Source organism: Littorina saxatilis, linkage group LG12 (assembly GCF_037325665.1).
Source record: "Littorina saxatilis isolate snail1 linkage group LG12, US_GU_Lsax_2.0, whole genome shotgun sequence".
In the NCBI taxonomy this organism is placed as follows: domain Eukaryota; kingdom Metazoa; phylum Mollusca; class Gastropoda; order Littorinimorpha; family Littorinidae; genus Littorina; species Littorina saxatilis.
The window spans coordinates 77,757,876-77,775,745 of record NC_090256.1 but is presented as its reverse complement, the minus strand read 5'-3'; the positions used below and the strand labels follow the sequence as shown (position 1 = coordinate 77,775,745).

General features: G+C 44.3%; 1 protein-coding gene across 2 annotated transcripts; it reads right to left on the bottom strand.

Moving 5' to 3' along the window:
* Nucleotides 1-1,580: 1,580 nt before the first annotated feature.
* Nucleotides 1,581-14,336, bottom strand: LOC138982831 (uncharacterized). 2 transcript variants are annotated; one of them, XM_070356186.1, is made up of 4 exons: nucleotides 13,928-14,336; nucleotides 10,537-10,602; nucleotides 7,030-7,326; nucleotides 1,581-6,451 (listed from the first exon to the last, which is right to left on the bottom strand). In XM_070356186.1, the coding sequence occupies exons 1-4, from the start codon at nucleotides 14,105-14,107 to the stop codon at nucleotides 6,254-6,256; spliced, it is 741 nt and encodes a 246-aa protein (XP_070212287.1). In that variant the 5' UTR covers nucleotides 14,108-14,336; the 3' UTR covers nucleotides 1,581-6,253. The 2 variants fall into 2 exon arrangements, with proteins under 2 accessions (XP_070212287.1, XP_070212288.1); XM_070356187.1 differs by lacking the exon at nucleotides 10,537-10,602 and having other exon boundaries at nucleotides 13,928-14,331.
* Between the last annotated feature and the right edge of the window lie 3,534 nt (nucleotides 14,337-17,870).

Sequence of the window (17,870 nt, the reverse complement as noted above, 5' to 3'; positions counted from 1 at the left end):
TTTTTTTTAAAAAAAATAAAAAAAATTCCGCGAATATGTCGATTATCTTGAGAAATGTAAACACTTTATACAAAACAATTCTTCTTCCTCGTCCGTTTCACACACGAAAGGGTGACATTGACAACGGATTACAGACAGTTATCTGGGCCAGCGGTTCAGGATGTAATAAACGGAGTGTGACGATTGCTTGGGGAAAACGGCTTTCTATTCTACGTAAAAGCCCACTCGTGTAAAACACGAGTGCACGTGGGAGTTGTGACCCGTGAGCACAGAAGAAGAAGTGGAGTAAAGTGAGTACCCTCCGCGTCTTCTGATTACAATCACGCACGAAAACGAAAAGACTGATTTTCTGGGAACCGAACAAATAAAACAACACACACCTGTGGAATGTCCTCAGAGAAAAGTGACACCTTATCTTACATCCTGCTATACGAGAAGACTTTGAATGTTAAAGCTAACAATAGTGTCAATTTCATCCTAACACTAGCGTCAATTCCATTGTTGGACACTTGACACAGTAAAGTGGTTTACAAGTGTTCCCATCATAGCGTGCAAGCGACGCCGCCCGGTGGTAGATCAAGCCTCACTCGACAGGCAAGGCAAGAGAGGTGAAATATGCTGCGGCAATATCTCTTTGCTGTGTATGATGTTTTTATGAAGCCTTGAGCCCTATGTAATTGCACAGTAAATCGTTTGTGACACCGCTGTCGTTCTGCCAGGGAAAGTTTTAAAGCCCGGGCACCATCAAGCTTTCCTGGTAACTTCTAATCTATGGCGGAGAGAGCGAGCAAGTCGCTGACTGTGGACAGATACGCTCGCACACGCAACATGTTTAATCAGTGTAGAACACAGCTGTGCTTGGATTAACCAATTAATCTCTGATTAACCCTTAGAAATATACAAGATGTGGAGCTATACGTCTCTGTCGGACCCTCGTACTTTGCGTCATAAACACGTCTGAGGCTTTAGTTACTATTTTTGTTGGTAATTGGTTTTGAAAATCTCAAATAATAGAAGAGAGGGCGGGTGAGAGAGAAAGAGAGAGAGAGAGAGAGAGGGATGGGGAGAGAGACTGAGAGAGAGAGAGAGAGGGATGGGGAGAGAGACTGAGAGAGAGAGAGAGAGAGGGATGGGGAGAGAGACTGAGAGAGAGAGAGAGAGAGGGATGGGGAGAGAGACTGAGAGAGAGAGAGAGAGAGAGGGATGGGGAGAGAGACTGAGAGAGAGAGAGAGAGAGGGATGGGGAGAGAGACTGAGAGAGAGAGAGAGAGAGGGATGGGGAGAGAGACTGAGAGTGAGAGAAAGAGAGAGGGAGAGAGAGAGGGAGAGAGATAGAGAGAGAGAGAGAAAGAGAAGGGGATGAGAGAAAGAGAGAGACAACAGAGAGAGAGAGAGAGAGTAAGAGAGACAGAGACAGAGACAGACAGACAGAGAGAGAGAGAGACACAGAGAGAGAGAGAAAGAGAGAGAGAGAGAGAGAGAGAGAGAGAGAGAGAGAGAGAGAGAGAGAGAGAGAGAGAGAGAGAGAGAGAGCATGATAGTAAATCGATGATTTACAAACATGACCGACTGCCGTTGGATACATGAAAACACTTTATTGCACATAACTGACATCTCAACAACAAACAACATCTCTGAACCAAAAACAGTACCAAACTGCAGCTGCTAAACAAAGCTAGAGAGATCGAGAGACAGAAATGAAATACAAAAGCAGCTGCATATTTACACGACAAAGTTGTACAAAACGTGCCTTCAAAGGCAAGGCATAACCACGAGAGTACACAATGTATAACAGTTATTTTGCTCGAATTATTTTTTAAATCACACACACTAGCTACAAATACAGACTGATGCAAACACTTAAACATGTATTGATCCACATATAGCATAGAACTGTTGTAGATGGATGCATGCATGCGTAAAGAGCCCCAAGTACGAAACAGTTGTCAAAGGACTTTATAATTGTTGCAGCCATTATTCGCCGACTCACAGCGCCACCTGTTGCTACGTATGCAGTCAGTGTTATTGATGTTTCTCACACAGCGTACATTCTAAATTGCCATCATTGCTTGTGAAGTGTTATGTATGATATATGGTTTACGTTTTATGTTTAATTAAATATGTAGCTCGTGAAAAATTCAATTATACAATATTCCCCCTTTTTTTTTAAATACAATTATAAAATATTGGACTCAACTCCAAGGACTAGCTGGATCGTTCTCAGCTCTCACACTTTTCCGAGTCTGCTCGATCGCCGTTCATTTCGGGGGGCCACCTTATGGCCAAAATGATGAGAAGTGTGAGAGAGAAAGAGAGAGAGAGAGAGAGAGAGAGAGAGAGAGAGAGAGAGAGAGAGAGAGAGAGAGAGAGAGAGAGAGAGAGAGAAGTCTGAAGTCTGAATGTTTTAATGAGTAGGCCTTGGGCCCTTTTCATGGAGATGAGCACATCTCAAGCACCATAGAGAGAGAGAGAGAGAGAGAGAGAGAGAGAGAGAGAGAGAGAGAGAGAGAGAGAGAGAGAGACAGAGAGAGACAGAGACAGAGAGAGACAGAGACAGAGATACAGAGAGAGAGAGACACAGAGAGAGAGAGAGTGTGTGTGTGTGTGTGGGTGTAACAACAGTTTTATGACACAACTGCTTTACCAGTCCCGCATGCACTGAGTCGCAGTCACAGGCCTCAGTCACGATCTGTTTTAGACAGCTGCACAAGTCTCCACTCTTTAATCCTTGTCATTGTATGGACTTGTTGAGAAAAGAGGCTGGGGAAACACAACAAGACGAGCAGACAGGCAGACAGGCATACAGACAGACAGATAGACCGACCAACCGACTGACAGACGGAATGACGGACGGACAGACAGACAGACAGAGGCAAGAGAGAAAGAGCCTTTTTGGTTGTAAAGATTGAGTTACAAGTATAGGGGTCAACATGTCGACTGAACTCAATGGCAGTGGGTATACTTTTCTTGTAAGCGAACCTTCCAAGCATTGTAAACAATACAATCTTATTGATTGATTGAATACAAAGTGGAACACTTTTTTTCTGGTCCGCAGGCTATTGTAACATGTACACATTACTTAACCTTTTCTCTCTCTTTATTCAAAACAACATCGTGATACAATACACCAATTCTCTCTTTTCTTCGTTTCTTCTAAGAGAAAGAACAATGTGTGTGTTGTGTGTTTGACAAATGAAAAATGTGATCAGGTGGTTAATAGAATCTATTTCGAACCTCCCGAGTTGGGTTTTTTCCCTTGTTTTTTTCTTTTCTTGATTTTGGTTAAGGGCAGAATATACCTGCGCAGTTTCAGCGACACAGACGACGCACTGCATATTATTGATGCTGCGATAGGGATTATGACGAGTACTTGGCCTGTTTTCCTTTCACGCAACGTGTAGCGGGCTGGGATAATTTGCAGTGCGTCGTCTGTCCTGCTGAAGTTACATAGGTGAGCGCCAGGCCTTAGAAGCACTGCATGAAGCTCACACCTTGCAAAACGCTCTCTGTTCTATCCATTGCACGATACCATTATGGTAGGGTTAGGCTCGGTTACAACAACTAACAGCCTTTGTGGCATGTTGACACTTCCAATTACGCTGACATACAGCGGGCACCTATGTTTACCAATACGTTCTTGCGGCTCTCTGGTTTGAGTAATAGCTGGTGTAGTTGTTCGAAAAAAAGAAAAAGAAAAAAAAAGGATCAGCGCAGTTCTTCTTAAATAAAGAAATGCAACGTCGTTTCAGTCATTCTGTCGTTAATCTCCCTTTATAACACGGAAATAGCAATATTATTCGTAGACACTGGTTCGGTTCAGAGGGAACGCTTACATCTTGGCGGTGTTAGTGTTACTTGCATTTCCCCAAGACACTGAATACTGTAATTCTTATTCTGTAACTAACAATCCTGGTTGCTTCCCCTCCCTTGTCGCATTGTCATTGATGATATGCAAAACACCCATGTTCTTTTCATCTCACCGTATCTCCATCTTGTACAATCCAAACAGTTGTTGCTACGGTAAGCAAGTTCTTATCCATGGACATGTGCATCTCAGTTTCTGTCGTCTATGTAGTTAACATAACTAACATAAGTTGTACCTACAGATCTGAGCATATCAGTGACCTAATCCATCTAGTGTGACCATAGCTATACTAAACTTGTCAAATACATGCGTGTACAATAGACGATTTTCGGAAATAACTCTGTCAGGATTGTTTGGGTTGTGAAAGAGTGAGTCCCCTTGCTTTTTTCTGGGACAAAATTACGACACGTGTTCCCGTGTACACGTGTATGCGACACACCCCATCGCCAGTGACTGGCCTATACTGTCACGCTGGAAATAATGTCACGAGGCGAAACTTTCCCACGTGACATTCCAGGCCAGTCAGTGGCGAGAGTGTGTCCAATACAAGTATACACTGAGGAGCCACGTCAGTGTCGTAAGTTTGTCCGAGAAAAAGCAAAGGTATTCATTCGTTCACAATCCACACAAAACCCGAAAGAGTGATTTCCTGAATTCGTCTTATCAGTGGGTGTTGGTGACCATATATCTCCTGCACTTGTCATATATACATGCGGCCTATGCAATTCAGTTGGCCGTTGTTTACAAGTTACTGTCTATGACATTTGCAGTTCAGCGTCGTTGGTATCCACAGACACGTGCGGCACGTCATTGTGTGTCAGGAACCAATCATAGAACTGCGCATCTCAGTTGGTGCCAGCTGTTGTCCACAAACAAGAACACTGTCATCAGTGCCAAATAGGTTATTCGTTACGGTTTGTTAAAAAGACAGTTCTATGACGTCAGGCTCTTGCACTGACTTGACTTCCGGCATCAGTTCAGCCTGACACATGTCCCAGTGAATAAAAGCCGGCAGGTTCACACACACTCCAGGGAAGTGTGGTTTTCGTATGGATTGTCAACTGCTCTACATGGTCAATACCGTCAGGTCTCCACAGACGTATAGCTAGGCACAAGAGTTGAAGATTAAACTCCACACTCTCTTTCCAAGTGCCAGTCACAGACACTCACTGACTTGAAAGTTATATGACTGTTACCGCTCTGATGACACTGAGCACTAGGGCGTCATGATGAACTATAAATCGTTGAACATGGGCAGAAATAATTCACAGAGAAAGTTTCAGCTCTGCGACCTGCGCATAACAGCGTGTCAGCATGTGGCATGTTGTCGAACTAAATTGGATTTTTGTTTTTACAAAACAAACACCAAATTAAGGAAACAAACAAACAATCAAACAAACAAACACAACAACCTTGGATATCTGAACCTCAGCACGCCCGTGTATTTTCCAGTCTAGCTAGTACAGTACAACTGCTGCAGAGAACAACTTCAACACATAGTCAGGGAGGTACGACATCAACTGACGAACTCATTGTCCTTCCCGACACGGTTGATAACACAGCTGTGTTTCCTTTGCTCGTGTTATACTGTGGCAGGCAGTTGATGGATAGTATACTTTCCAAAGAGTCTCACACTAGATCTTCAACTTTCCTTTTTCGAAGCCGTTCGCCAAAACCACTTTTTATTCGATGACATGATAGCAAGCTGATCCTTCGTAAAAAAAAAGTGTTTTCTGCTATTTCTACCCAACTCCGAAGACATTACCAAGTTCTTTTTCTTCTAACGCCTGGACAGCTGTGAAGGTCACGTCTTTTGTTGACCTTTGCCTCGCCGTGTGATAGATGTCAGTGGCGAATCGTCTGATCAAACTGTTTGAACATCTCAATTGTAAAAGTCGCTTGTTCATGTCAATGCTTGTTATTCTCAGTCAGGTGCCAGGAGATTGGTTCCGCGTAACTCTCACTCACTCTTCCTGCAAATGTCGTGTGCCTTTTGGGCGCTTACTTCCCTGTGTCAAGTTTCTTCGATCTAGAAATAGAGCTCTGCTTCATTTGAATAAGATACTCATCTTCATTGTGATAGACGGCTTGAAGGTGTTTCTGATTGAAAGCCAACACCCCAGTGCAAAGTCTTACAGGTTCCGCGTGTACATCCACTAACAAGCTATGGGCACAGTCTGCACTGTTGGCCAATTGGACTTCCTAAATTCCGGCTGCCAATTAATTCGTCTGAGTGCAGTGGACGTTGCCATACAACCACACAAGCCGCGGTTCTAACAGAAAACAAGCAGAACGAACGAACACTGACTGCACATGGAGCACAAGATGGCGGCGTGATGATACTGATGAAACGTCTCCATGCAAGAAAATAGCTTTAGCTTTCAACGTCTACACAATATACTCCAGCAGCGTCGCGAACTTGGTGTCATCGTCGCCGAAGGAGGCGTTGAGGGTGACCTTGACATTCTTGTTGCGGTGCTGGTCCAGGGAGGCGGTGCCCTCCCAGATGTCTCCTGTCGTCTTCTTCAGCTGTGACCACTCGCCGGCCGCCACCACCGCCACCGCTTTGGCGTTAGGGATCAGGGTCTGGGGAGGAGAGGATACCTTGCATTGATAGTTTGTCAATATACCGTGGTTACAGCAGAACAACTAAACAAAAAACATCTTTTCAACTTGACTTTTTGAAAGAAAATAAAGAAACGTGCATGTAGGTCCTTCCAAAACATGCATAGTCCGGCTCAGAAAGAAGCCACCAAATAACAAACCAAATCACACACATAAGATCACTCTGAGGGTTACCATGTTCCGATCCAGGGACGGATATGACAAAGCTTTATGTGCTGACTCAAAAATGGTATCCACAACATTTGGCACGGTTCCGTACTCATATTCGATCGATCTCCACTTCGTCCATATTAGGAGCAACAACTATTCTAAGATAAGACACACCATCAGTTATCATCGATTCTTGTCTGGAATGTGTCTCGTTTGTCCACTTTAAAGGCCGATAGGTCGAAGTTCTTTTGAATGTTTCGTTTTCTCCTGAATTAAACGCTCCAATCATAACCTTTCTTGATTAGCTTTTTATTCTTTATTCTTGATTTTGATATGTTTCAGTTATTTCTATAACGCCCGTGTTGAAAACCCAGCTCTCAGAGGCTTACCTTGAAGTTGACAGTGTGAAGCCTGGAGGAAGAGTTGAGGATGAGAGGCGAGTAGAGGTAGCAGCCGTTCCTCCATGGAGCGTACTGCTTGGGGAAGGGGTACACGGCTTTGAGAGCGCGTTTGACGTCAATCAGGTAGTTGAAGACGTTGGGCAGGGACTTGCTTTCGTCATCAACGCCCAGGGCGAAGATCTGAAATTTGTACCAACCGTGCTCCGGGAAGCTGATGACGAAACTGACCACGTCGCCCTGCGTCTGTGTGAACACGTACTCCGGGAACTCTTTCTCTGTGCGCACCTGCATAAACACACACACAGACATGTATTTTTTTTTAAATATTAACATGGTCAAAATAAAACAGGGCCTAGGGACACACACACAGACACAGACATGTATGTATTTATATTCGCACGGTCAAAGACAAAGAAAGTAACAGAGATACAACTCGAAGTCACAGAAGACAGACGGACATGTACATGCATATATACGCACACAAACACACACAGAAAAACACCTTCTCCCTCAACCTCCCTCACAGACAGACAGACAGATAGAAAGACAGACAGACACAAACACATACGCGCGCGCAGGCACGCTCGCACACACACACACACACACACACACACACACACACACACACACACACACACATACACACACACACTAAAACTAACACTTACTAACAGTAGCACACACACAAACACCCACGCACGCACGCACACACACAATAACACACACACACACACACACTGATTAGATGAAGCAACACCGGCACTCAGAACACTGGGTTAGAGGGCCCACACACGCTGGACGGTATTTTCTGAATGCACCGAGAAATAGAGGCTGACAGCAAGAAGAAGAGCGAGGGTAATTATGTAGACTGTTTGGTATTTGGCTACACACACATCCTTCATCACACATACAAGTCCAGCTGAAGGAGGTGGTTTTGCTTTTTGACAAAATGTCATGGGTTAAACTGCATCAGAACGTGTGCACTTTATTCTACATTTTGTTGTTTCATTGTATATTTTTATAAACAGGACCAGAAAGGCCCTACTGGACCCATCGCTACAACCCCAAAGTAATAAAGCTTTGTAGTATATATATATCCTGAGATAAAATCGACTTTCATTCCAAATTTGGAAAAGGGATTTTGTCTTCGCAGATGTGTTGCTTTCTTTTTTTTAGAAGTGCAGCATGGTGCTCAGGAAGTTCAAACCAGAAAGTCTGGCGTGTTTGACTGGAATCAGGAAAGATTGGCACCAGACGAAAGGACGACCGTACTGCATTGGGAAATTAATCAGTTTAGGGCCGAGGCTCAGCATACAACTTTGTTGCACGTAGGTGGTAGTATGCAGCACAATCGCTGTGTGTGCTGTGCAATGAGTTCAGGCAACACATGATGCGTTTAACAACAACTATAACAGCAGCAGCTGCAGAAACAACAACAACAACAACAACAACAACAACTGCAACCATGCAATTGCTGACTGAAGCGCACCATGCAGCTGGAGTGGAATTCAGGATTGCTGCGCGCGATACTGAACTCATATCCGTGACCTCGCATCAGTGATATTTATATATAGGTTACACACTCCGAGTCCTGAATATCGTGAATATTTTCCCTGGGGTCGATTTTCAAGTATTACTGAGCCTCTGGCGAGGTAATACCTGAAAATCTACCCTAGCGAAAATATGCACGATATTCAGGACGATGTGTGTAAGCTTTTTATCCCTTGACCATGACGTGTTCATCAAAAACACCAACTTTTCTAACACAATCGTGCACTTGCCTGTTCCCTTTAGCCGAGACCTTCCGCATAACAATATTCATGCGCGAAGCTAGTTCTCTTCCCCGCATCAATTACTGGATTTGAACAACAACAAATTAATAAAACAGAATGCCTACAGTTTCATGTATAGTTTTCTCTGGTCAAAAACGCTTAGTTAGATAATGATTTTGCTGCTGAAATTGATCCACGATTAGTTTGTTCGAGAGTTACCCGCCTTGAACCCTACACGGTGAGCTTTGGTCCGATGCTGCTTGTCGAAGACGCTTTCAGATTGAATATTAACCGCTACGTGTAATTGTAGTGCTTCAACAGCACAGTTTGGATAGTTAACAAATGCCAAAACTTGTCAGCAGTACTTTAACTAACGAAATTGTCTTAGAATGACTGGAAATGAGCTGAATGCGTCACTGTAAACGTACCATATGATCTTCGACAAGCGGAGTTCTCCTCCTTTTTTTCCCATTTTTCTCAAAAATGTTCTTTTTTGAGTTTAATTATGTAAATATTTGGTTAAATATAATGTGACATTGTTGTCCTAGTTGAGCAAGTGGACATTTATAGTTTAAATGGCATTTCGTCGTTTATATTTAAAAAATAATAAAGGTGTTTATAATCAGCACGTTTTAGAAAGGCGACTCAGAGACAAAGTGTGGCCAGCATCAGTCCCTCACCGCACCAAACTCTATGGGAGCAGACAAGACCTGGAAGCCACGGCGTCATTCGTCTCGCAGACTAAACTGATGGTGTGACGGCGAACGCAAGAAGAAGAAGAAGAAAGGCGACGAATCGTGTTTAGAGAGGAAATGTTTGTTTTTTGCGACCGAAATTGTTTAACAACGAAAGTAGTGCCCCCGATTATCATGAAAATACCCATGTAATATACGCAGAATAATCACCTCCTCAGCTAACAGAGACAAAGAGGCAAGTCATGGGATAAAGTTCAATTATATGCGACACTTGAGGCCCATTCAGCGATGCGATCTGCACGTGCGAAAGTTGCACGCTATACCTGGACCTTTGTTGCTGTTGGCAAGCCCTTGTGCAAATTCCATTAGTTTATATTTTGCTATCGCCGAAATAACTTGATTCTGGAGGCAGATGGTGAATAGAAGCAGGACGTCAGACAGGTAAGGGGTGGCGAAGTCGGGTTGATGAGGGTGATGTCAAGAAAACCGAGGAGAGCTTTGTAGCTGAATCCGGTAACCGCGAGTACCGCGGCAATGCCAGACACAAAACAACACAGAGAGAGAGAGAGAGAGAGAGAGAGAGAGAGAGAGAGAGAGAGCGAGAGAAAGACAGAGACAGAGAGAGAGAGAGAGACACAGAGAGAGACAGACAGAGACAGAGTGAGACAGAGACAGAGACACACAGAGAGACACAGACAGAGAGACAGAGAGAGCGAGCGAGAAATGTGCCATTTGTGAGTATGGGTCAGGCTGAATGGTTGACACAGCAAAGAGAAGAGCCAATGGCCAGAACTGACCTCAGTGAAGCCCAACATGCCCTTGACCTTTAAGTGTGACTGTCGCCGCAAAGAGAAAGACGACGAAAGTCCAGATCTAGACGATCTGTAGAGGGTACGGTTTAGTCGAGAATATGGCCATCAGAGCTAGATCTGAAAAGGGTGGGGTGAGGGAGGGGGGGGGGGGGGGGGAGGTTGGATAGTCCTGGGTTTCATAAGAAGGGAGGCACACAAAACACTGCAACCACTGACCTGTATAACTTCGTCGATGGTCGAAACGGGGCCGAATCTAATGCTGAGACGCCTGCGTGGCTTTATCTAGAATATGAGGGTATCTATTGTCAAATCTACAGCTTTACAAAATTCAAGAATAAACCAATAGTTGAAAACCAGGGATAGGACAAATGAAATCATAAAATTAGGCACAAGAAGCATTGAAATGAACAAACGACTTCCGTCCTCAAAAAGATCACCGCAATAAATGTTCCTCATTTTCCGAGTCTCTTTAGTCAACACGTAAAACGACAAACCCAACAACCAATCTTTTATCATTCTTGATAGGACATAGTCATTACTTGGACAATTGACTTTATCAGTTATCCTTACTTGGTAATGAGTCTCGAATAGGAAAGTAATAGCGCTGGTTTGAATGAGGGTGGATAAGGTCTCTGTTGACGAAGATATGGCTATGTTGAGAAAGGCCTGGATGATCTAGGATAGTTAAACCTGATATTAATTCGACGAAGTCTACTTCACGAAGTGTACTTCACGAAGTGTACTCCACAAAGTGTACTTCACAAAGTCTATTTCACAAAGTCTACTTCACAAAGTCTACTTCACAAAGTGTACTTCACAAAGTCTACTTCACAAAGTGTACTTCACAAAGTCTACTTCACAAAGTCTACTTCACAAAGTCTACTTCACAAAGTCTACTTCACAAAGTGTACTTCACAAAGTGTACTTCACAAAGTCTACTTCACAAAGTCTACTTCACAAAGTCTACTTCACGAAGTCTACTTCAAAAAGTCTACTTCACAAAGTCTACTTCACAAAGTCTACTTCACAAAGTCTACTTCACAAAGTGTACTTCACAAAGTCTACTTCACAAAAGTCTACTTCACAAAGTCTACTTCACGATGTCTACTTCACGATGTCTACTTCACAAAGTCTACTTCACAAAGTCTACTTCACAAAGTGTACTTCACAAAGTGTACTTCACGAAGTCTACTTCACGAAGTCTACTTCACGATGTCTACTTCACAAAGTCTACTTCACAAAGTCTACTTCACAAAGTCTACTTCACAAAGTCTACTTCACAATGTCTACTTCACAATGTCTACTTCACAAAGTCTACTTCACAATGTCTACTTCACGATGTCTACTTCACAAAGTCTACTTCACAAAGTCTACTTCACAATGTCTACTTCACGAAGCTCGCTGCACGAAGCTCTGGCGTTGCATTTTTGATTAAAAAAAACACCACTTTGCAAACTTTTCGCTCAACTAAGAAAGGCCTTTAGAGTAGCTACTGTACATATACTATATAACTCTATGAGTTAAAGAATATAACTACAGCCAAAAACGCGGATAGGAAAAACAAAACTCTGGCACTGACCTGGATAAGGTTGGGGTTGGTGTTCATGGGTGAGTAGCTAAGATAATAACAAAACAAGTCGCGTAAGACGAAATTACTACATTTCGTCAAGCTGTGGAACTCACAGAATGAAACTGAACGCACTGCATTTTTTCACAATGACCGTAGTCCGCCGCTCGTTCAAAAGGCAGTGAAATTGACGAGCCAGTTTAGCGCGGCAGTGGTTGCGCTGTGCTGCATAGCACGCTTTTTTGTGCCTCTCTTCGTTTTAACTTTCCGAGCGTTTTTTTTAATCCAAACATATCATATCTATATGTTTTTGGAATCAGGAACCGACAAAAAATAAGATGAAATTATTTTTAGATCGATTTCGGAAATTTAATTTTAATCCAAGGACTACCACAAGTAGTGTGTGTAGAAGTCCTTGTTTTTATCATAATTTTTATATTTTTAATTTTCAGAGCTTGTTTTTAATCCGAATATATAACATATTTATATGTTTTTGGAATCACAAAATGATGAAAAATTATATGAACGTAATTTTGGATCGTTTTATAAAAAATAATTTTATTTACAATTTTCAAATTTTTAATGACCAAAGTCATGAATTAATTTTTAAGCCTCCAAGCTGAAATTCAATACCAAAGTCTTTGTCGAAGATTGCTTGGTCAAAATTTCAATCAATTTTATTGAAAAATGAGGGTGTGACAGTGCTGCCTCAACTTTTACAAAAAGCCGGATATGACGTCATCAAAGACATTTATCGAAAAAATGAAGAACAAGTCTAGGGATATCATGCCCAGGAACTCTCAAATTTCATAAAGATCGGTCCAGTAGTTTACTCTGAATCGCTCTACACACACACACACATACACACACACACACACACACACACACACACACACACACACACACACACAAACACACACACACACACACACACATACACCACGACCCTCGTCTCGATTCCCCCTCTATGTAAAAACATCCAACTTGACTAAATGTAATAAGAACAAAGGTCTGAATGACCTAATTACTTTTTAACCTAATTGATTTCATGGCTCACATACTGACTGTTGAATCTTATGATATATTTTCCCCAATTTAATATTGTGGTATCCCAGAAACTGTAAAAGAGGGTAAATCTACTACACCGTGAGGACACCAAAGACATGCACTCAAAAGCATTCACCTAACATTTGTGAAGAATTGCATGAGCAACAAAAATATATGTAATTCTAAGCAGATAATGTGTTACAAAAACATGTAATTCTAAACATAAAATCACTTTTTTTTCTTTTTTAAAATCCTAGTCATTTAACTTGCCTACTTGACAATACAAAGGATTTTTTTCTCAATATTGGGGATCGTCAACCAAAATGTACCTGGTAAGGAATTTGCATAAAATGATACTTCTCGCTAAAATAGCAGTGTCGCAATAAAAGAAAAGTCAACTGTAAACAGAATATTTGGGCAAAATCAACACAGAAAGAAAACAATTAAACAAACACACAAAAAGTATTGTAGGTTTTCCGCAATCAGTTTCTGGCATGTTGAATGTAATTTATTTATGTCATCAGAAAATACAAACAGAAACAATTTCCTTTATGATATTGTTTTTCTTCTTGTGTTTTATGACTGTGTGTAGTACACTTATTTGTAACTGGTGTGCAACGTGCATTTTATGCGTCATTTCAAGCAACATGCAGAACTGTGCTTGATATAAAGCAACATTCCTTTTCTTTAAAGTTCAATAAGTTTTTAAATTTTTTTAAAAGGGACAAAAAAGGAAAAAAAGCAAAGCCGATCGATGCACTCCTCTGCATTTTTACTCTGTTTTGATCCAAAAACAACCAGAACAACAACAACAACAACAACAACAGCAAAGAAAAAACCCAGGAACAAAACACAGAAAAAAGCAATTGTTTGACTTTTGTGTCCAGTACAGTAGCTTATGGCCCGGACCGGTTCATTTTTTTCTATTACTGTACCGGTCCGGTGGCGTCTAAAAAGTAAGACGGATTGAAAAGACAAGACTCGGGCACTAACCTGAATGAGGTTGGAGGTGGTCTTGATAGATTTAGGAGCACGGAACTTGATTTCCACTTCGTTGTCCTGGGAGAGCTCGAACTCGGGGTTCTTGTGGCTTATGCATTCCAGCTGCAGGTCCGAGAACTTGGGCTGCTCGCCTAGGTAGCCATCGGGCAGCTCTGGTCGTTCTTGAGCCATGACTTGGGGTAGGAGATTCCAGTCCTTGGGACACTGAACGACACTGCGGACTCACTGACACGGGTGCTGAAGCGAACTGAGCTGAGATGAGCTGGCAGCAGCTACGCGGGGCTGGGGCATGGAAGAACGAACGCCGGGAGGAGTGGTGGGGGGTAAGGTATTTGGAAGGAAAGAAAGAAGAAGTAGGAAGAGGGTAGTAGTGGTGGTAGTGGTGGTGGGGGCGGGTTGCAGGAGTGGAGTGTATTATCTACCCCCACATAGATTCTACGGTGAAATTGTAGAGGGGGGGGGGGGGGGGCGATGTTTGCTTGCTGTGGGTTATATACACACACAGGGTGTGCGAAGCGAAGCACGGGCGGCACGTAGACGGCCAATGAGAGCGTGGAAGGGGAGGGGAGGTGGGGAGGGGGGGGGGGAGACTAGCGGCACTGCTGGGCCTGATTAACACTGAGATACCCGTCTGTCTACCGTGCTGCTCAGGCCGCAACAACCTTGGGTAAACTTCGAAGAATTTTTGAAGAGGAATTCTTTTATCAGCCCTTCAAATCTCGGTATGCAGAGTAGTGTTTTCGGTTCTAAATGTTTGAGGGACTTATGCCATGAATACAAACAGCACAACTTGCAAGCCAGCGCCCAATCGCATGTCTTCCTGGCTTCCGCATCGTTCGTGCATCTTTTCTGCCGACCAGCTTTCTTTAGCGAGCGGGAGAGAGCGGGATGCTCGACAGCGACGTGGTCACCAATAAGACGATGTGTCATGGGAATGACTTTTGCAACAGTTACGGACTCTAGAACTGAGAGGGCGAGGGAGAGAGAGAGGGCGAGAGTGAGAGAGAGAGAGAGAGAGAGAGAGAGAGAGAGAGAGAGAGAGAGAGATAGAGAGAGAGAGAGAGAGACAGAGAGAGACACAGAGAGAGACACAGAGAGAGAGAGAGACAGAGAGAGAGACAGAGAGACAGAGAGACAGAGAGAGAGAGAGAGATAGAGAGAGACAGAGAGACAGAGAGAGAGAGAGAGAGAGAGAGAAAGAGAGAGAGAAAGACACACACACACACACACACACACACACAGAGACTGAGACAAACAGACAGAGACAGATTTGGACTGAGAGTCTGATCCACAGAGAGGGACAGAAGGGGGTGTATGGAGAAGGAGAGGGACAGAAGTGGGTGGGATGGAGAAGGAGAGGGACAGAAGGGGGTGGGATGGAGAAGGAGAGGGACAGAAGGGGGTGGGATGGAGAAGGAGAGGGACAGAAGGGGGTGGGATGGAGAAGGAGAGGGACAGAAGGGGGTGGGATGGAGAAGGAGAGGGACAGAAGGGGGTGGGATGGAGAAGGAGAGGGACAGAAGGGGGTGGGATGGAGAAGGAGAGGGACAGAAGGGGGTGGGATGGAGAAGGAGAGGGACAGAAGGGGGTGGGATGGAGAAGGAGAGAGTGCTAGTTTCGTATTTTGTGTGTGGTTTTGTTGTTGTTTGTTTGTTTTGTTTGCTTGACAGATTTACTTTTTTACTTCACTGATTTGACCATGTTATACTGTCCAAGAATATGAGATCCGTACAGACTTTGTGCCGATCAGAAACCAGAAGCCAGAAGCCAGGTAGGGGGAACACCCAGAAAACCCGCTCCTCTCAATGCCACGGCAACGCGCGTCGGAATGGAATTGCACTAAAATTAGGCTCAACATTTCACCTGGGAAAACTTGTCACGGCTAGAGGAGCCTGGGAGAGACGGAGGGTGAGGAGACGGGGGGGGGGGGGGAGGTGGGGGGGGGGAGGGAGATATGTAGGGTCCAGGTAAGCGGTATAGACATGCAGGAGAGGGAGAGAGATAAGTTTAAAGGGGATGTTCAGCTGAAGCCAAGAAGCTGAGTTTGCTGAGCCAAGGGGCAAGTATTTGTGCAAGACGGATTCCAGCGGCACAGGAATTCTGTCTGAAAGCGGCTCGCAAAACATTGTTGCAGCGAGGCCATTGTTATTACCTGTGTTTTGGTTGCCGCTTTGTTTTGCCTTGGCACGTGCTTTGCGAAGCTTCTGTCTGATACTATACGATGGACAGAGTCGTTATCGAGTCAAAGATCACAATGTTGTATGCTCACTGTTGCATTGTAGTAAGATGAAATGCTATGTAGCGAACTGTAGTAGACTGTCACCACTGATTCGTTCTCTTCTCAGCCTGTCCCTGTCCGCTTCGGCGTCCCACAAGGGTCTGTCCTAGGCCCTGTCCTCTTCACCCTGTACACCCAACCCCTCTCCCTGGTCATCGAACGCCACGGCTTGAACTACAACTCCTTTGCCGATGACACGCAGCTCCAGAACAGCGCCAAGCCGGAGGACGTTGACCATCTCCTGGGATCCATCTGCAGTTGTTTCACTGACATCAAGAACTGGATGACTGAGAACAAGTTGAAGCTGAACAGTGAGAAGACGGAGGCCCTTCTCGTTGGAACACGACAGAAGATTGCTTCCCTCACTGTGACCGACCTCCAGCTGGATGACGCGACTGTTCCATTCTCCCCTGCTGTCAAGAGCCTTGGCGTCTTTCTTGACTCCACTCTCTCCATGCAGACACACATCTCCTTCATCATCAAGGCCTGCTTTTTCAACCTACGACGCATCGCCTCCATCCGTCGCTACCTCACCCCTGATGCCTGTGTCAAGCTGGTCGTCTCCTTCATCTTCAGTCGACTGGACTACTGCAACTCCCTTCTGGCTGACCTCCCCGCCTCATCCATTCATGGCCTACAACGAGTCCAGAACGCAGCGCTGCTGCCAGGCTGGTGTTGAAGAAGAGGAAGCGAGATCACATCACCCCCCTACTTCGTTCCTTGCACTGGCTCCCTGTCAACACCCGAATCTCCTACAAACTGTCCACTCTGGTCTACAAGTGTCTCAACGACTCGGCTCATGAGTACCTTCAATCCTCCCTGGACCTGTACACCCAGCCCTCCGACCGTCCCCATCGTTCTGCTGCTGACCCTCTCCGCCTTCACATCCCTCGCTCGAAACTCGCATCTGCCGGTCAGCGTGCATTCCCCTCCGCAATTTTCGATGCTCACTGTCGCCGCAGGTAGATATGGTATGGAGCGAAATTTACCGATCCTGCGGCAGGGAGAGTGATCGCAATGTTCGGTGCTCATAGTTGCATTGTGGTAAGGTAGAAAGCTATGTAGCGGACTACCGATCCTTCGTAAGGCAGAGTCGTTATCGAGTGATTGGAATTTTTGATGCTCATTATAACATTGTAATTAGGTAGATATTCTATATTGTAGCGAACAATACTGAACATTTGGCAAGCAGAGTCATCATCGAGTCATGATCGCAATTTTGGATGCTCATCATAGTTATCACATTGTTGTAAGGAAGAATGCTATGTAGCGAATTCGCGAACTACCGACCCTGCGGCTGGCAGAATCGTCACGGAATGAATGGCGTTTTTGATGCGCATTGCGTAAAAAGAGTACGGCGGTAGGTGCTGTACATACCGATTACTGTACTGCGGTCGGGTGTACGAGTGTGACGTGCACAGCATCAGTGTTGTTTGGCCTTGACCCACAGCAGTCAGTAACTATGCCTGACTGTCACAACTTCTGGGACGTTCATCCCGGCATAGTCTGCACGCATTCCACTGCATTGTAGGTGATAAGGAAAACGCTGTAAAGACATCAAGAAACTAACACTCACAGATAAACCGTATGGGATTTTTCGCTGTTTTCATGTTTTGGGAAGAACTGTAAATGCTGTCGTCAAACGTAGCAAGACTG